We start from the raw sequence: 22376 nt of genomic DNA on the forward strand, positions 1-22376 counted from the left end.
AGAGCTAGGAGATTAGAGAATTTCTTTAAAATGTTTCTCTCCAACGTTCAATTTTCATACTTTTGTTCATTTTTGGGTTAATAAAAATAAAAATAAAATTAAGTAGAATAATTCAGTCTTAGGCCAGACATTTCCTTGAGAAGTAGTGTACAATTTTTTATAGCAAATATTATCAGTTTTAAGCCTCAGAAATAAAATCTTTTGGTTGTAAAAAAATGTAAATATTATGATTTTTAAAACATTTGAGGAGGAAAAATAATAAATAGTAGTAAAAATAATGATTTTGATGGATTTTTGAAAGTTTTTAATCACATTTTTTCTGGAAAAAAAAGTATTTTCTTCTTTTATGTTCTCAACATTCTGTTATCCATTGTAGTACCGTTAGAGCACGTGGCGAATCTGTAAAATTGATAAAGTTTTGTCGAAGAACTTTTATAATACCCATCAGTACTTTAGTTTGAAGAATATCTGTATATATACATATATATATATATTGGCAATTTATGTTGGTATTTTCGACGGGCCACTTGACGACATTTTTTTTGTTCGATCTTTTTTCTTGCTAGGTTTACCTCAAGTTTTTGGCTTTTTATTCAGGAAAATCTTGTTGGAAACATCGTTATACCAAGCGATGGATAACGGCTACCACATGTTCTTGAAGTATATAAAGCACCAATTTATTACTACGAAAATACGAGTAGAATAAAAAATTTTATGACCGTAAAAGCTATAAAATATCTATGAGTATTTGCATCGACATAATTTTATAGGGGATTCAAGTTGTTTTTTCAAATTAACTATAAATATACAATAAATCAAATGTCACGATTCAACCTCTCGCATGCTCATTACTTTCAAATGTATCTCATCATAAAAAAAATCTGGTGAAAACTTTAACAAGAAAAAGAAATACTGCTTACCGTGAAAAAAACCAACCATTTTTATTTTGCAGTGTTGGAAATATTCAACGACATTCAAATGCAAAAAATTTTGTCTCGATACTACGATGCTAAAACCTATACAATTTCGTGCTGAATTGATACTTAGTTTTCGTTTTGTGGTGATAAATTATTCGAGAAATAATTTGGATAGTTATTTATGTTATTTTTTACAATTGCAAAAATTTTAATCAAGTTTGATAAATGGCGTTAATTAATGCAAATGCGAAAAAGATGTACAATTTAACGAGAAAATGATCAAACAAAAAAATAATTTACATAATTTTTTTACAGAATAATATCGATATTTAAGTATTTATGGATAATATCGCCGTTGATTATTACACTAAAAATAAGTATATCAATATAAAATAGTTTTTATGGTTTTCTATTAACTTTGTCAACGTTTTTGTTTCAAACGTGAAGCTCAAAAGGTTGCTTATTTTTAACGTTTTTGATTCACTAGCTGTAATGAAAATATCTTGCCTATGACTGACATAATAACAAAAATTTACTATAATTTTTTATTTATAAATTAAAAAAAGAATTGAAATAAAAAAATTTCAACATGTTATGCAGTGTAAAATTTTATATCACATAACTTTTATGTGTAAAAGAATAATTGAATCAATCTGTTTGCAAAATTATACAATTTTCGAAAAACTTTTTCATTACTTGACTCTTTAAAATAATAAAATTTTTATTGTTTCAATTTAAAAGAATATTTATCAAGACACTTGGAAAGTTGGACAATCAATTCTCGATAGTTAAAAATTTTATTTATGACTTGGTATAAGAGAATAAATTATCATTATCAAATATTGAATAGCTGAACTTTGAAAATAGATAAAAAAAATCAATAAATTATGATATGAAAAATTATAGAAAAATTCTTTATCATGTCTTTAGTTTGATGAATTTTAGTAGTCTTCGTTCGTTTTTTTTCTTTGAACTTGTCCCCAACTCCTTCAGCAGAAATAACACTCTAAAAGTTGGTGAAAGTTGAGTGGGTAAATGGTGAGAATGATATTAAAGCATTATCGTAGATGTTAGAAGAAGCAAGTTTTGTTGATGCGTGTTTGCTTTAGGATTTTGTTGAAATGTTTGGTAGGACATGTATAGCAGAATAGTTGTAAGTAAAGTCGAGTGGGACTAGTAGATTGATGGGTTCAACTAAAGAGGAAAATGTTCAAGTTTGTACAGAAGTGACAGTATCGCATTGTTTTCCAACATCATAGCTTGACATTTTCACCTACGATCTCGTAAATCCGTCATTTTACGTTTATGTGATGTTCAACAAAATAGCATGGTATATATCATTATTCTTGCCCCTCGAGGCTTTTCAGTCACTCTAAAGTGTCGTCTTTATGTTGGTATATATAAACTTGTGAAGTTAAAAAGTTAAAAAAAGTAAAGTATGGAAAAGCTGAGAGAGAGTTGTTAAAAGTTTTTCACGCTTCGAATGATTGTTGTCAGATGTTTTTCAAATTCAATCACCTAAATATACATTGATATGTTGGATGTGATTGTCAAGAAGAAAATGTAAATTTTTATCAGTGCACCACTTTAATAACAAAGACATTTAATATTTAACATATATTGTAACAAATCAATTTTGAAGAGAAACTTTTTTCTAATAAAATGTGATTACATGAGGCGAAAAGAAAATCAATTATTTTTTACTTACTCTCGGTGAATGAATATACAGCTTTGAATCCTTTTGCTAAACGTGAAGATTGAATTCCTCGAAATTCCAATAGAAGTCGAGCACCATTACTCATAATGGGTCGAGGAGGTGCAGTACCACAAAAGGCATCTATTTTTTCCATCCTCCCATCGATTGGAACAAACGCTACTAGAGAATCCACATTTTCACATCTAAAATACACAGAAATTAATCTAGTAGTATTAGTGATTATAAACCATAATTAGAAGAAACACAATGAAGCTTTCAATTTAAAATATACTTGGAAATAAATTCATTCATACGTTTTTGAATAATATCATTTTCGACATTATTTTAAAATATCATTGACAAAAATCATAATAAAATAATATTTAATAATAGATTCATCAGAGTTTCAAATAATATTCGATGTTATGTTATTGAATGCTTCAATTCTGTTAATTGAATAAATAGCATTAAATTGAAAACAATAACAGATAACATGCTCATCTATAAATCAAGAGGTTAAATAAAATATTTCAAAAATTTCAATATATACTTTAAGGAATATATTCAAGATGGCTTGATTATAAATCTTTCTCTTACTTTTTCTTGTAATAAAAATGGTGAGAAATCTTTTGATATTTTTTTAGCTCTACGGTATTTAGGTTAAGTGCTTTTAGACTTTAAAATCATTTCATTTTCACTATTATTTTTTTGAATAATTTTGTTATCATTATTATTACATTGGTTAAAAAAGTAGTTTGCATTTACCCTTTAGTTTCGTCTGGTGAATTGAAAAGATTAAAATCTTGAAAAATAATTTGCACTCGTTCCTTGCCTCGACCCTGAAAATCGTATCGACATGCTGACCTTGGAGGATACGTATTAGGATAGCCTGGTGATGTGACGATGCCAGTTTTTGTCATATCACTGTGATAAACCATATCACATGACGATGCTAAAACATAAAGAAAAATGTCATTAGTTAACTAAAAATTTCTAACGAAAAACTAATCTCATTAATTTGTAATTTACCATCAATATTATATATAAATCAATATCTAATTACACTTGTATAAATAATTATATTCTTTAGTTCTTTCATAGAGAACTGGTAGTTAAAATTTCATATCAAAAGATTTTTTTAATATTTATTTGACAAATATAGTCAATAGAGATAATTAATTCATTACAATGACTAAAAATCGTAACATTTTATTTTATAAATTGAATGATTAATAGTTGCAAACGGACCGTGACAGCTACACTAAATACCCTCGAAGCAGCGAATTATTTAAAATGATATTTTATTTGATATATTTTTTATTTCATTTAAACAAGTAAACAAATTAAGTCTTTATTATAAAATAATCCAATTAATTATTTTGTAATATTCATGTTATTATTATTTTTTTTTTTTAATACAATATCGTTTACGAAGAGATAACATCATATTGAATAGAATTATTATTGTACGTAATATTTTTATTACATGTTATTTAAATTTTATAAAACGCAATAAATATTGATGTAATTTTTTTAGATAAATTCCTGTATTATTAACAAATATTTATTTACATAAAATAAATTCCATCGATTCAGTCAATCTAAAAAAGAGCTTTATTAAAATATAATTCGTAACTAATTGTTTTTAAGTTATTTCATAATTGAATGCCATATTACATGAAGCAAAAAAGAATTTAAAATACAAATAAAATGATAATGTGTGTATTTCTTCTTTGAAATAAGTGTTTTTAAAATTTGTGATAAATCAAAGTAATTCAATGCTGTAATAAAAAAAGTCAAATACTTCCGGCATGTATCTAAAAACTTGGAAAAAATTGAAGTGGTTCTCTCAAGAACTTGGCTCTTTCATGCTCACTTGCTCTTAAAACATTGATTTTTACAGAATAAATTGGAAAACTGATAATATGCAAAATCCATCAGTTAAGCTCCGTTGAACTCTTGCAGATATTTAAGTGATTCTTGCTCAGATCCATTGGCTTATCTATGGTCTATTCGTAATCATCCGTCATAACTTGAATCTGGTTATAGCTTTTAACTATTTAAATTCATTCTTCTTCAGATCTAAAACGATAATCAACTGACTCGATTCATATCTAAGAGGATATTTATTTGCTGCATATACATTTATAACTTATGCTATGAATATTTCATGATCAAATAAATATATAGAGGATATTGTTAAATTTATCAGGGTGCAAGAGAAAAAAAAATAAACAGATGTGTGACGATGTCATAATGCACATAACTCACAAAATATTTAAGCTCTCGAGATTCTTCGCTGAAGCTGTTCAAGATTTGAAAATAAAATGCTGTCTTGGATAGATAAATATCTTTTTTATCCATCCAATTTTTAACTATTGATCAGTTTCGATTTTCCTCTGATTTTATTTTTATTTTAGAAAAACAAAATTATTTCATTGCATTTGCATGGCTTATCGTCTCGTCTTTTTGCTTTCATCACTTCCCAGAAGTTGATTGAATCTTTCAAGCCGCAAAGTAGAGTAAAAGGTAAAAAGTACCACTCCTTAACTCTGCTACACCTAGGTAACCGATCAATAAAGTTTAGGAAATGCAATGATTTATATGAAACTAGATAATAAAAATTTATTTCTTGTGGTGTAATAAATTTTTTGTCACAAATTATGTTACAACAATTTATTATATTCTTTCGAAGATATATTTTATTTTAGTTTCAGGTATTATAATTTTTTAAATGTTGATTTGAAATTAGTTTTCTTTAATAATAAATTTTTCTTCAGAGCACTTCTTCTTTATTCTGTTTTAGTTTTTCTAAAGGGAAATATAAATTTTCATTAAAGTAAAAAATGTGAGAAAAGAAAAAAACTATTAGGAAAGAAACATCAATAATAACGAGTAGGAGGAGAATGTTTATTTATTTTTATTGTTTAACGTCAAATAATAGGTTATAAAGTTCATTAATCATATTATAGAGACTCGATACCACTGTCAGAAAGTGCTTGGCTGTCAATTTCCATGAAATCTTGTACAGCATTTAATCAACTCAAATCTGCAACCACACTTCAACAACATCATGAGTAACTTTATGTATTGTATACGTCTCTGTTCAGTAATACTATTATCATACATACTCCTATTACGGATGATGAATTTTCCCATATGTGCTAGATAATTTTGATCAAATTAATTGGTGAAACGTCGACCAAGCTACTGCACAAATATTTTCGGTTGAATTTTTTACTTTTTTTACGACAACATTTTTCTCAATTATTCAATATACATGAAATCTGAATTTATATATTTATTATTTCCATTAAAAACACGAAAACTTTTTTAAACGACCCATATGCATGAATACACGGGTAGATTTTTTTAAAATAATATTTTAGGTCACTCAATCATCACTATATTTAGTAGTGAATACTTTTCATAAATATAAATTTTGTTAAAAAAAATTCACCTCAATGCAAAGAGGCGTTAGAAAAGAGTAAAAAATATCGATAGTTTGTTTTTAGTGTTTAAAATAGCTTGAGAACAGTGTGATAGATTAAATTGATTTCTTCTAAATTGGTACAGTCGACATTCCGACAGTAGGCGATGAACTGTTAAAAAGTCCTTACATTGAGGACATTTATTTTGTGCTTCATTGGTTGTAAGACAGATGTGAGAGACATTAGTGTAGTCGATACATTGTTGGTTGAAGAATGTTATTACATTGCTCACAGATTTTAAATTATCAGTCATTTATTGACATTAAAATTTTATTATCTGATAAGTTTTAATATTGTAAAATATTTCAATCTGTGTGCTCACTTAACATAGCATTTGTCGTGAAGTAAATTCAGACCCGAAGAAAAAATAACATCAGGACCATAGAGTAATTATTTGTGTAATGAGTAGTACTGAGATAGTAATAAAGTAGTTAGAGAGTAGTTGGAGATCAAGACTGTTTAGTAATTATTCATGTAATGAATATGAACATAGCAGTAATAAGATCGTAACACTACGGTATATCTAGTAGGAAAACGAGATTAGACTCATATGTGATCATATTTCATTCTCTCTCAGGTTAATTACAATTTTTACGCACTTATTGATGCATGACAATATTTGACTCAAAATATATTGAATTAATTTATTTAATAATAAAAGTAAATGAATTAATTTATACCATAGTCAAATAATGATTTATTCAAAGACAATCAATATGTTGATACTATTGAAAATTTTATATTCGTCCAATATGTGAGTTTTGAAATTTCCATTTTTATTAGTTTTTAATAACTATTAACTTTCATAACTGATAAACGATAAATGATTTTTCTCTCAATAAACTTATTTCTTGCACTAAACTGGAAAAATAAAATTCTCAGATTAAAAATAATTTTAACATTATTGATGAATTTATTTATACTCGCTTGTAAAATACCTATTTTGGAAATGAAATTAATTTTAATTACATAACATTTTCCATCCTCTGGTCGTTGCTAGTACATTTTATGTATCAATTATTTTTTAATTCAACCAATGCTGAAAAAAAGTTAATTTTTGTGTATGAGAAACAAAAAAATCTGATTTGAGAATATTTATTCTTCTGTAAGAAGTCTTTTTCATTTAGGAATATAATTTTTCCAGTGGAGCATTAAATTATTTTATTGTAAAATATTTTATTGCTCTGCAATTGAATGTATTTAATTTATAAAATCACTTGAATATAAAAAGAATAAATTATGAAAATGTTTGATAGCAGGCGTACATACTAAATGCATGCAAATAAGACGACGAACTTGGTAAACCTCATTAAACCACTAAAGAATCGGATGGAATGCCAAGGTTTTTCTCTCTTTACAGATAATGATCGATTGCGATAAGTAATTCTCACTGTACTCTATAGCCTTAGTTTTACCACGGAATGTTCGTAACGTTATACCTATACTAAGAATTTAGAGATGGCAGTCTCATGAATGCAAATTAAATTTTGTCTGCTTCATACCATCACTTTTTTGCTTCCCTCATTTATATTAGCAATATAATCATCTCCTAAATTCTTTTTCTTTTTTTTAGCTGCACATTTCATATAACCGCACTTCAGTAGATTGCAAAGCATACCCAGAAGCTATACCAATCATTCTGTGGTTGAGGATTTTGCTTTAGTTAGTAGAAGCTTAATTCTAGTTTCTTAATTGCCAGCACGTCATTTTCATGGATGCCGAATTAATTAATGACTGTATAAGAGCCCTTGTGTGAATATAATTGCAAATAATGATGGAAAATTTTTAATGATTCTAATACAGAAGAGAAAAAAAAACTATGACAACAGTTAAAGGTGTAGTTAATTGTTTTTTTTTTTTTAATTTTCTTGAAGATTACTCAAATGCCAGTTGAAGAAGAATTTACTTTTTTAGTTTGTTTATGCAGGAAAAGTATATGATAATTTAATTATTTTTTAATCCGGAAAACATAGCTTGTAAAATGTTGGTAATTTATATTGCTGTAATTTTACTTTATCTCTAATTTAAGCCATTTACTTATCTCTTGTTTTACACTCATCTATTACACTACTTTACAAGCTTTAACTTTTTTTCGATATCCATTGATTGAAATGCGTTTTTCTTTGTTTTTGTATTCTTTAGTTCTGAATCATTCAACAAAAAATTTCTATCACGCAAAGTTTTTTGAATGTATTGAATGCGATTTTTCAACTAAATACAGGAGAATTCGATCAGTGTAAAAATACGGAAGCAAGAATGATCAAAAGCGAGAAAAAAAACTAAAGAAAAATACTTTTCAGATCTAGTGAAGTAAATGTAAATAGTTTTTGTGATTTTTGGGAAAAGTTTCAGATTGAATACAACAGAATTATTGGAGGATGATTCCAGAAATTGTATTAAAAATATTTTAAAAAATTTCTATTATACAAAAATGTACTAAGATGGAAGATTCTTCAAGAAAATAAAAGACGAGTTCAGTGTAAACGAAATGTCGGAACAAAACGTGATATTTCTACTTGCAGCTAATTTTTGGAAACATAGACTTGAAGTACGAGCATTAAAATTGATTTTTTGTTATTAAAATTGTAAGAATATATTAAAATTTTAATATAAAATGACATAAATAAAAAATACAATGTGAAATCTTATTCCCAAAATTGAAATTTGAACTTTCGCTGAAAGGAAATTTATTCAATTCAATCCTTTACGTCTTTTGATATAAAACTTTCTAAATGAATATCATTTTTCAAGCACCTTTCTAAAAAATTTACAATTTTAATCAACATTAAAAAATTAAAATGAAAATTTCAAATAAAAAGAATTCTTTATTCCATTCATAAATTAAATCTATCAATATTTGATTTAATTCTCTTATGTCATGGTTACTAGTGATATTATATGTGGTTGATATATTTTTTAAGTAATCCATTATATACATAAATTTATTATGCATTAGCAAATATACAAATATTTACTGTGAACATGTGTAGGAATTTTTTCACATAAACATTTTGCTTTCATAAAAGATACTTTGATTAATATTAATTTGACAAGTTGAAATGGGTTTCCATTAGCTGATGAACTGAGTGAGTGAGATATTGCGAGAACGAAAGTTCGTAAAACGATTGATAGAAGTGGAAGAAAAGTGGCTTTTTGCACTATAGAAACATCTATACACGAATTCTCCAATGAATGTTGTGTACGCACGAAATTGAATCAATTCAATGCGACCGATGCTCGTTTCAAATCTCCAAAGAGAGAGAACGAAAATAGGTGAAAGAGAAAGAGAGCAAGGTAGCGAAAGTGGGGGATAGAAAGAGTAAAGTGAACTAAAATGAAATAAATTTGATTAAGCATCTATTGAAGCTTATCAATATTCCACTTGATTGGTTTGATTAATACCACATCTATTTTTCACCAGTTTTCGAAAGCATTCTCATTTTCACAGATTGATTTGAAATATCGTGTACTATTACTGTCACCAAAACAGCTGCGAAATTTTTTTCATCACTTTTTATTTTCTTTTTAAAGGATTTATTCTTTTTGTGTCACTGATTTAAATATGCATGGTGTTAAATTATGAGGGATGTTAGATGTAATTAAAAAGGGATAAACAACGAAGCATAATTAAGATGAAATGAGACACAATTAATGAAGATATTATCTCTCATAATAAAAATAAAATTAATTTTTAATCATTTACACTGGAAGGTTGAGTTGAAAACTCTTTAAATAACCTTCTCATTTTTTTAGTATCAAAGGAAAAGATGGATAGGAAAAGAAAAAACATTAACGAGAATTTCAATTGCTATCAAGTTGAATATTTATTCACTTTTGAAATATTATATCTTTTTTGTTCTCAACCAAATTGATCGTTGATAGAGTTGATTATTAATGAAGTTTTTTCGAGTTGCTCATTGCAAATCAATTTGAAGTTATAACAAATAAATAGGCTGTTAAATGAATTTATAGAATAATGAATAAATTTCAAATTAATGAATAAACATTGGATTTTAAAAATGAAAAAGTATTTATTATCGTTGACATTTGGCTTAATTTACTTTACTTAGAATATTTGAACAAAGAATGAACTATTTACTGAATATTACCTTGCGATTAAGAGTAAGCTTGATATATCGTGAGGAGTTGTGAGATAAATTACCATGAATTACAGTAAAATTTACTGATTATAATGTAATTAATATTAATTAAGACGTAACATATAGTTTGTTTTATGAATGATAAAAATCATAATCTGTTACATTATAACAATGAGTAATTAGTTCAGTAACTTTATTGATTTAATGGCTCATATTGATTTTGATGTTCTTTTGCTTATAAACGAGAATTATCTTTAGAAAATCATTCATTTTTCTTTTTTTTTTTTTTTATGTAAAAAAAAACATAACACAAACAAAGTGTAATTAACATAACAAACATTCTTTACAAATAATAAGAAAAGGATGAGTAGTGAAAAGTTGTTTAAATCATCCAAGGGTAACTGACTCTGAATATATAATTGTATTAACTTTGTTCATTCAGCGTAGAGCTTATTTGTTATTCCTGCAACTGAAAACGGAAGGAATGAAAAAAAAAAAAACAAGTGGATAAATATAGATGAATTTTGTTAGTTGAACACATTGCTGGTAGAAAGCATATATCATTTCAAATATGAAAGCATCTCGAAAAAATAAAAAATGAACGAAGAAGAAGGGTGAGAGCCAAGAAATGGTGATAACGTTACCCGGTAAATCGAAAATCGCGTTCGTATCCCGAGTAATCGTCTAGCAAACGTTTGCTCATATTTCTTAAAGGCAAGCAAACGATTTTGTCGTGTCTATCTATATATAATGGCCTAGGTGTAAGTGTACATAAGCGCTGGAGATTGCACATATATATAATACACCATATGCTACAAGCTTGATAATGATAGATAAGTGACAGCAGTGTAATACCAGTCCCGTGTATATTGTATTGAGATGAAACTGCGGTTGATGCAGACGTTCATTTTTAGTTTGATGTTAAATTTGATTGAAGAATTTTTTCAAATTATTTTTAAACTCTAATTAAATTTTATAGTTTGAAAAGTAGATTCATCAGCATCAAAAAATCAAATTTTAATAAAACAAAAATATTGTTTGTTCACTAAATATTTTTTTTTAATAAAGTTTACGTGATGCTTTATTTCTTCATTTATTTTTAATTGACGAGAAATCTTTTTTTTATTAACAGAACGATTTTTTTTGTAATGCAAATGAACTAATAATGTTTTAAATAATTCATAAAATGAATAGAAAACTATGTTACTCAGCTGCGTTAATTTGAATGAGTAAACTTAAATATTAAAAAAAAAATTTTTGTCAAAAAAACACTGTCAGTATAATTGCACATATTTTATTAGTTCTCTGTGAGATGGACTAGTTTTAATACACAAGAGCCATCGGGAATAATTTTCTAGTTTTCTAATCCTAAGGATTTAGCGAGAAAAAAAATTCTGATATCACTGTTACTCTTTGCAATAACTTTTGTCTTCATTCTTTGTAAAAAAAAGTGAGAAGTTAACTATTCATTAGTCACAAAGTAATTACAATTTTTCCTATTATACGAGGTCACATTCAATAGCTCGGAAGTTAATTATAAAGCTTGAAAACGCGTAGAACCGTAACACGTTTCACATTCTACAGCTAAACTATAATACATCTTACAAGTATTAGTGGTTAGATATTCAAGCATCAGCGGCATATAGGTGTCAATAATAAGTGAAGCAAATCCTATTTATCACTAACGTCGATTTTCAATAAGAAAGTGCCATGCTAGCTAGTCTAGTGTGCACTTCCGATGTCATCATCAACTCTTTGACTACTCGAAGTTTGATTACAACTTGTACGTACGTAATATTGTGTATAAAACAATAGGATTTCAGTAGTTTAGTAGAATAGGAAACAGATGATCAATTAAATAATAGACGGCAATATATCTAGTCTTTAAGAGTAAATAGCTTTGGGGGATTTCGATCATCATGATTAGGAGTCATGTGTGTTTAGTCATACAAAACCCTTCTGGTTGATATGAAATCCTGCAGAATGGTTCAATAATATGATTCAAACTACACTACACATTTCGACTTTTAGAAATGTATTGTTTTAAAACACTTCTACTTTCATTTATTTTATTATTTTTAGGCTTATATTTAAACTTCTATTTTTTTAACGATGCAATAAGAAATAGTGAGGAGCTTTTCGTGCTTCCTTGACTGGAACAATAATCGGTACGTTGAGTCGATAATTTTTCTTTACTAGGAATAAAGTTAGGTAGAGATGAAATTTTTTTAAATGTTAAACAAATAAAAGTTTTTTTTTTATTAGATAAAAATGACTGCATTCAGGTCTGAGAACTTCTGCTTAATTCAGAATTTTTTATTTACTGTGAGTTTCTTGCAAGCGTTAATGGATTAATCAGCGATGCAAATTAGTTGAAAAACAGTTATTTTAAAGGTGTAAATTGTATTAATTATTTTTACAAGTTGAATAAATAATGCTGAAAAAATCCAAATCTCTTTACATTCAAGTTGTAAATTATAATTAAGCAATTTATTGGAAACTGTGAAACGAAAAATATTGCAGAATAAATGGATCGTGACTCACTAATAAAAAGGAAATTCGATTATTATCTTGGTTCTATGTAATCTACTTTTGCCATTACAAGAGAAAAAAAAACTGTAATATTACTACAAGAAAAATAATAAATCCTAAGATAATGCCCGGCGTCGGTAGCCGTTTTAAAGAAAGTTCTGCCAAGTCGGCGCAATAGAAAAACATCGTAAATCTTTTGGATCGATTTTAAAGAGAAAGAAGGAAGAATATAGGGAGTATAGGAGAGGAATAGACATAAGACGTTGGTAGAATAGGTGAAGAAAAAATGTCACGGGAAGTCGTTCAGTAACAAAGAATAGAAGGGTATTCAACAAATCATATTTCCTTTTCTTCTGAGTGTCTTGGTTACGTTTAATGTCCTTCGAATCACTTTATCCTTATCCAGTTTGTCCTTTTCGTAATCAATGTATTGTTGTGTTAAGGATTATTTATTTATTTTTTTGTCGTTAAATCCTGAACAGAAAATTGGTGAGACGTGCCAGACTATCATCAGAATCGTACTAACTTCAATTATATAATAATAAAATTGATCTGCTTATGATTTTCAATGATGATTCGAATGAATTGCTAGATCATTACACAGACTTTATTGCTAATTGAAGGAAAGAAAAGTCGTTACATTGGTAAGTTGGAGATTGTAAATTTTCTTGGCCGCAAGGTCGATACATAAAAAAATTATTGTCATGATTAATTTATTATTTAGGAGATTCTGATTGAAAATTGTCAAAAATTTATTTTTTAGTACACGTCGTACAAATCTTTTTTTTTAGATAAAGAAGATTTTTTTTATTTTATCAGCAAAACTATATTGAATTCTTAATTCAATATGGGCAATTTATCACTATAATTTTTTATCAGTAAAAATATCAGACTGTAAATGATAAAGACGAAATTAAATAATTTTGAAATTACTCATTTCAAACGAAAAAAATTCAACAATTTAATTCTGCCTTAGTCTCATGAGAGAACTTGATTAAGATCTAATGTTTTCAGACGTTAAATTTCTGATAAGAGCACTTCAGAATCCCTGACATTCATAACATGTCCTTTATATTAGCACTGATAATTTTCTACTTAGATACTCATAAACATGACATATTATTTAGTAGTAATATAAATAAGGTACAGAATTGTATCGTGCTCATTAAAATTTGATTTTCCGATGATTTATAAGAGAGATTGAAAAATATAGTATGTCAAAAAAAAAAAATTACATGTTTGAGGTACTTCATCATAAAATACAATGTCAGTGCGAGAAAAATTATTGAATCATAAAGCTGTCTGTTATTTCAGGTGTAGGTACTCATAAAAAATGTATAAAATTCTAGATTACTCGGATTTTTTTTTAGTTGTGACCTGGGTAATCAAACATGTGATAACGGTTTAAAAAACTCTAAAAATCTCTCTCTTTTAAAGTTAAACTTAATGAAAATAAAGTTAAAAATAAAAAAAATATCAACGAGGACAAATGGAAAATGTTAAGAAGTTATTTTTGAATTTGAATGTCTCTAATAAGATGAAGTTGTCAAAGGGAATTATTGCAATAAATAATGATAATTTTATAAATAATTTATAATATTTATATCAATGGTATAGAACAGCTGGTAACTGATGTGAACTGGCACTAAAAACATTGAAAATGCGCGACAACGTCTAAACGAAGCCAAAACATACGTGAATGTCGTGGATGGCAAATTTTGCCAAACACATGGAAAATAGTCGCAATGGCATATTGCCAAAGCACCCCTAGGCTCTCTATGACCAAGCTCTACTTTTCTGCACTTATATACTTACTCTCTTCAATCTTTCAACAACCTTTTTTTATTTATATTTTTTTTTTCTCTGTCCTTTTACCAAGTATTTCCTTTTGCTCTTATTATCATTCTTTATTCGTAAGAATTTTTATTTATTTACCAGTTCAAAATCCACAGACAAATAAAAATAAAAATAATCAGTATTAATATTACTGTAAAGTTTATATGTTGCTTATTTTTTGTGGTTAAGTTCGTAAAGCAGCTTAAAGTAGTATAGCTTTGCCAGACTTGATCCTCCTAGTGATATTTACTTAACTAATACATTGAAGAGACGTAGAGTTGGAGAAGCTAGTTCTCTCCCCAAAACCGGAAATACTGTCCTCACTGTGAGGATATACGTCCTTCGTTTAATAAGCACAACGTCAGTACACACAGTTCGCACTGAAATTGCTATTAATTTGAACGTTACAGTTAAGATAAAATGTATGTATTTACCTATGTATATTTCGTATACATAACGTGAACTGGGATGTTTAGCGTATAGATTTATGTACAAGTTTAACACAACCAAAGGTGCTGTATACTAAGAAAACCTCTAGAGGCTTTGAAAAGTTAAAGGCATTATATTGGTTGTACCGAAACTTGTGAAATTTTAAGATTACCACAATCCTCTACGAATAATCTTACATCTGCATGTGAAATCTTGTATTTCATCTCAGAGAGACCCTGTAAAGTCAAGATTATTGGTTTATTTATTTTTTCCATTTCATATTTATAATTAAATCAATAATTGACAAAATCAATAGAATTCTCATGAATATTTATTTATGTAGAGTCGACCAATTCAAATACAATATTTGTGTTTGGAAAAATATTTTGTTTTTGTTGGTGGTATTGTTGATAGAATTAGTTTGTGGCGGGATGTGAATTCAGAAAGGATTTTAATAATATTTTAATTGGATGCTTCATTTAAAAAAATTAATGCATCAGACTTTAGCTGTAGAAGAGATAATATATTTATTTTTATTTTAACGTATATCAAAGAAAACTGTGCAAATATTTGATGGTAGCTTTTGATGAGGTCAAATATTACCTTTTTGGGTTGAAAAAATATCACTTTTTGTTGTCTTTGAAGCAATAAAAAGTTATAAAGCATATTACTGCGAAATAATCTTTTGTTTTAATTTAAATTATTGAAGATAATCAAAATTATTATGTTTGTTTTAATGGAAAATATGGGATGAAATGTTTCCATTAGTTATTTAAAGTTTTTACGATAAGAATATTTTAACAAAGAAAATAGTTCTCTAAAACTATAATGAGATATTTGATATTTTTAGTAAAACAAAATAAATAAATAAATATTTCTCTGTTATAGAAGTAAAGAGAAAATTTACCATCTAGAACACTACAATAGAAACATTTTTTGATCACCAAAACTCCTGTAAAAAAAATGATAAACGAACTCATATGTGCAGAAAAATCATCGGCAATAATTTTTCACCTGATGGCTTCATAAATTAATTTATTGCAGTGAAACTAATAACAATAAAAATGAATAAGTGGCACTATCTTTTAGAGAGAAAATTTGTGATTTCAAATTCTTTAATCGACATAAATTCAAAGATAGAAAACATCAGAATTTCAAGATCAATTACAAGAACTTTAACGAGATGAGTAAAGTATGAGGTTTTTGTAATAATTAGCGTTGAAAGTTTAACAAAGTTATAAATCGTAATCAAGGTATTTTCATCAGATACTAATTTCGCAGATTCTTGTAATCAACTTTAGCTCATTACAACATAAATACACGATATTGTGCAGATATGATGGATAAATAAAAATACACAAATGTAAAAGTGCATAAATTGAATGGGGAAATATTAATAACTATGATATTCATTTATATTATGCTCATTATAACTTTACCAATGAAATTGTAGCTTCTAGATAACTCTAATGAATTAAATTGAATTCACCATTTCTATATTGCAATTATAAGCCAATTTTACCAAAACAGCTGGAGTTCTCATTTGATCGATAAAATTGATATGCAATTGTTATGAATCTTCAAATAAATATTCAAATTTATTATTGAATATCTACAAATAAATAAATAAATAAGTTTGTTTATTTGATTTAAAATATCAATCAACTTATTTTATATTTTACTCTATATAACATAATAATAGAAATATAGGAATGAAGAAAATGAAAATTTAGTTCTCTAAATATGCTGAGAGAGACGTTGAAAAAATAGAAGCACAATACATCGTTGTATAATATTTTAATTCAAATTTTATTAAATGCTCAACCGTTCAATTCAACCTAATCCGGTAACCTCATTCCACTCGGAAAATTCATATTCGACGTTTTGTGGTTCGTTATTGCACAGTAGGTACTGCAATGAGATCAGACGTTTTCTTATATTGATTTGAAATACCGTTACGTATTCTTCTACTGAAATGAACTTTGTAGGTTCGTGCTGCTTATAAATATTGCATGTAACTTGCCGATCGCCAATTCGACTCATGACTTCCTACCGAAACAAACGACGTCTCTTGTTCTCAATCGGAAAATACTTTTCTCTACTATTGAAAGAAGAAACTTTTTCGTCTATCGCCAAAAGAATTAGATGTATATATATATATCTTTACTATTATATTTCTACTTCAATTCTCCGGGTGTGTTGAAGCATAAGCTCAAACTTTTCATCTTCATCATGCTTTTTGTCATCATCTTTCACTTTACTGTGGGCTATCGTTTCTATTTTACTTTGACTTTTCATTTTTATTTATTATTGATTCAATTTTATTATCAAATTTAAAAGATTAATTTTTAACTGATTTTTGTCTATATAAATACAATACAATTGGCAATATAATTATTTATGAATAATTGCATATCTACATTTAACATATGAATATTTATTATCATTACATATTACAATATAAAGATTTATTTTTTGTTTCAGAAAATTATCAATTAATATATATTCAGAAATTTTTCGTTTATTTTTAATAATTTTCAAAATATCATTGTACAGTTAAATTTTAATTCTTCATTATTTTACTGTTAAAACAAGGGTCATCAAAGTGTGTAATAGTTAAAGAGGATTTTAGTCTAATGAAGAAAATGATCTATTAATTTTATATAAACTAATTATTCAGTACTACTAAATAATATGCCTAATTGTAAAGCTTTATTAAAGATTCAAGATCACTCGTAAGGTAGTTCTATTGAATTATTTATCCAGACTATGAGGATTATGAACAATAGAAGTTGTCTAAAAGAATAAATTATCATTCTAATGAGCCAAGCTATATTTTTAAAATCATTAAATAATTAATGTTCACATGATGAGATTAAAATTAATATTTTAATTCTTATAGAATGTGACGACGATCATGCAGATTTCTGTTTAAAGGATTATACTTGCTATAAAAAGCTATTGAATAAAAGGATTTTTTTTCTTTGATGCACTCCAAACAGTCGACAACTATACATGTATTTTTTTCTTGCGAGGAACACAGTCTAATTTAATTTTATTTGACATTTTTTTATTTGTTAACATAAACAGTGATAGCTAGAATGTTGGTAATAACCTGTGATCGTCAGAAAAAAGAAGATGTTATCAAAAATTATATAAATAAAAAAATGATGAACAATAATTTTTCCTTCTTACATTTATCAATAAAGCCCATTCAGCCAATAAAAAAAAAGGTAAAAATGATATCATAGTTCAATAAATCCATTCATTTTTCATCCTGAAAACGAGCAGTTTTGATAAAAAATATGATTAAAAAAAAAGATGAAAAATAAAATGAAAAGTGTAAAAGGGATGAAGCGAAAAATTCGTACTGACGTTTATATAAAGGCAACAATAGTTCAGCTGTATAGTCAATATTTTTTTTTCTACTAAATCCCATCCTCTTCATCCAACGTGTTATCCACTCGAGCTAGTTGTCGGGGTGAAAATGTCATTGAAATGTTTCATTTTTCTAGTGATTCTATTTCTGTCGTTCGCAGACTCTTCATGTGGTATATACTTTGGTTTTATCTGTACTTCCATTAAGTATCCTGGAAAACTATACAGTTGTACCCTTCTTATGTAGTTGTTAATTTTTTTTAACGTCATTAAATGTCCTTTTGTTCCTCTTGTCGGTTCTGATGGTGATAAATATTATCGATTGATCTTCAAATGGTCAATGAATACTCATTTAAAGATTACTAATTCATATTAAAATGGTATTTCAAAATTAATCTACTTTAATTCATGGAATATTTTAGTTGGAAGTATTTTATGTTTTTTCAATAAATACATCTAGCAGGACGCACGATATTAATTTTAATTTTTTAGTAAATAAAATATTTATACATCAATCTACGATTTAATCCAATCAGTGAAAAGCAAATTGATAAATTCAATGAAAAAATTTATTTTTAAATTAATAATCACATTTGTGTGAATAAGTAATCGAAGAACTGAATCATTTTTTGATCAATTTGATTATAATTACTGTCAATTATTTAATTAATTAAATTTTGATAAGATGCAATCATTTATTATAAATTTATCAGATTTAAAGTGGAATGACAATTATCCATCATTATTAAATGATATCAATGGATTTTATACTTGAAAATAATTTCTCTTACTCTCTTGTAAGTATTCATTTATTTTACAATAATATTGGAATTTAACAAAATCATTTCCCATTATAATTGCATGTCGTTGAATTTTTTATAATCAAGAACGTTATAAATATTTTGGACAGATTATTCTTCATTTTATGAATTGAATTAAAAGATTTTCCATCAAATTAAATTTTATTAAATCAATTGAAAATTTTTTTAAGTAATATCCTAATTTAGATATTTATTTTTTTCTAATTAATTACTTGATTCTTAGGTAGTTTTTATGTCTAGGAACATTCATTAATAATTTCTGGAATGAACCAGAACTTTGTTGCGTTGTTAATTGGTATACTCATTCTGCTGCAAGAGAAAGGGATTACAATTAAGAAAAATCATCAACTCATATATTGACAAAATATCATTACATAATGAGTCAAGTTTTACATTCTCTCATACATTAACTTCTTTGTGTTTCATTTACTAAATGTATGTGTATGTGTATATTGTATGCTACCTTTCGTTTGAAGTATGTTAAGTACGTCAGTGTGTTTTGTCTATACTTATTCAACTTTGAGAGAACATTTCTCTTTACTTTTTTTCACAAAATTCTTGTAGAAGACTATACCAAGCTATTGTTGTGCTCTCTTAACTCCACGCTCTTTGGCTTTGTATTTTTTTTTCTTTAATCTCTACTTATTTATTATTTAATTATCATTATACTTAAAATTTTTAAAAAGTATTTCTCATAAAGTTATTTTTATACTTTATTTTAGGTTCATGATAATTTTATTATTTGAATATTTAAATGTATTAGACTATTTTTGCCGAATGGCTTTACTCTCTTTATTCTTCTTTTTTCTGACATCATCCCTAGAGCTTCCAAGATCTCGTGCAAATTATTAATGGTACGGTACACATGATATATTCATAATCTCCCTTGGGCAAAGCAAGAATGCGAAATGCGTAATGACATTGGATAGACTTGAGAGGTCAACCTGAGTTTCATTCCCTCTCTTGCCGTTTTCATAGGAATAATAACACACATATGAGTTTATCAATACGCTAAAATTGTTTATACTTGTGTGTATGTTTCGAATAATAGATTTTAATCTCTCGACAATTTTTATCATTGCAATTTCATATAATTTAATCATTTTGTATAATTGAATGTAGCATTTAGTTACGATAGAATAAAATGAATGAGAATGAATGTTGGAGATACATAAAAAGAAAATTTTCTTTCTACTTTTCAAAGGAAATCAATAACAGAACTGGATTTTTAAAACGTAAAAATTTGAGATTATTTTTCTTCCGGTGAGTGAGCAATGAAGATGTCAAATAAAATATCAACTTTTTACTCTTTACTACCATTTTGTTTTTGAAGGAAATTTAACTTACTTTTTGTGTCACGTAATTTTCAAGTTTTTGGTGACAATTTAATTTTAAGAACAACTAACAACACTCGAGTGTTAATTGTAAACTTTATTCGAAAATTGATGATACTTTCAAAAGGAATGTCTTCAGAAATAAATATTAAAAAAGTCATGTAAAATTTGTTATCAGTCTCTTGATAGTCAGAGCCTAAAAGTTTTTCCAACATTTGTAATATCATTACAACTCACAATAAAAAAAATTAATTGTTTAAGTGGTATTGTAAAATAAGTTGAGAGGTTTTACTTTGAAACTTTGGTTTTCAATGTATCATTGTATAATAAAAATTTGTGGAGGCCAATAGAGATTCTAAATTGATTTTTTTCAACAATAACAAAAGATTTGAAAGAGAATAAGAAACTCAATGCACAAACTTTTTGATAGAATTTGAGAATTTTTATTGAATTAATTTAATTGTAGCTGATATCAGATGATCTTTTGTATCAATTAGAGCTCACATTTTGTAATAATAATTAAAAAACTTTTTTTCTGAAACAAATGTTGAGAGAATATCAATAAAATAAACTCAATAAAATCATGAATAATATTATACAGTGTATATTTAGTACTTATAGATATTTATTAATTTTATTGAAAAAACCAATACGATATTTAAAAGAAATAAATATTGTCAGTGATCCAAAACTCTATTACATTTGTTCCAATGCTCGACTATCAATGGTCCATTGTTGGGGGACATAGATCGTTATTTACTGATTTAGATAAACAGTAGTCAACATTTATTAAATGTGCTTGATACATTCATGTACTTCTATTTGTGCTGGGCTTTAATACATATACATATTCATACTAATATAGACATGCACTTCATGTTTACTGTATTTCGTATGTACCAATTAACTTGTACGAATTATCAAACGTTACACATGAATAGTCGTTATTTTTTTTTTATTTTTCTTTCCTTTGTTTAATGGAAATATTGTTTTACTTTTTTTCAACAATTTTTTCTGCATTATAAATTTTTAAACTACTTTAACATAAAATCTAGTCAAAGATATTTTATTCACCATTCGTCAAGACACAAAAAAAAATCAAACATTTTATTTGATTGTAATCGTCCCCCATGACTTCCACTAATTCTTCACAGAATTTAATCAACTCGAAGTTACCGCTTAATGACTGAAATCGTTGGAATCGTTTTCAAGATATTGCCGAACTAAGTTTTCGTGGTACGTGAACGAATTTTTCGTTTAAGATACTGGGGTGACGAATGAGAACTTGCTTTAATTTAATTATTACTAGTTTTTCAATACTCCGAGAAAGATGTGGAGGAAAGAGCTATAAATATAGCTAAACTGTCTAATCTTTTTAAGAATAGGTCATAATTTAATTTACAAGTATTTTTGATGGTAATTATTATCGAACAACGTTGAATAAATTATCTTATTGTTGAGGTAAATATTTGATTTAAAAAAGTTTGCTTTTAATTGAAAAAAAGTAATTATTGCAAATATGAAACAATTATGACTATTTCGTATAATAAAAGATTTGATTAAATATGAAAATTAAATTAAATTGTAGTATGTTGGGAAGCAATTACAGTAAAGTTATTATCATAAATTAAGAAAATAATAAAATAAAGTTTTGTTATTTTGGTTTTTATAAAGTCACTCATTTTTCACAAATGTAATCAAGAGTTAATTATCGTTATCATTATTAAACTTCTATGATTTTTTTATTGACTTTATTGAAAAAATTTTTCAATCTAAATTCGGAATCAATTCTTATTGAAATATTTTTTTTTCAAAAACATTTTTAGGGAAAATGATCATTCA

At 26.6% G+C, this 22376-nt stretch overlaps 1 protein-coding gene across 1 annotated transcript in view; it reads right to left on the reverse strand.

Annotated features, from left to right (window-relative positions):
* Positions 1–22376, reverse strand: part of Sol1 — a 110822-nt gene that overhangs the window by 11162 nt on the left and 77284 nt on the right. The window contains exons 9-10 of the mRNA XM_035093972.1: positions 3379–3565; positions 2626–2816 (exon numbers count right to left, since the gene is read on the reverse strand). Of these exons, the coding sequence (XP_034949863.1) occupies positions 2626–2816; positions 3379–3565 (378 nt within the window). The remainder of the gene's footprint in view (positions 1–2625; positions 2817–3378; positions 3566–22376) is intronic.

This window comes from Chelonus insularis, unplaced genomic scaffold, assembly GCF_013357705.1.
Source record: "Chelonus insularis isolate UGA/USDA-ARS -01 unplaced genomic scaffold, ASM1335770v1 scaffold_303_pilon, whole genome shotgun sequence".
Taxonomy (NCBI): Eukaryota; Metazoa; Arthropoda; class Insecta; order Hymenoptera; family Braconidae; genus Chelonus; species Chelonus insularis.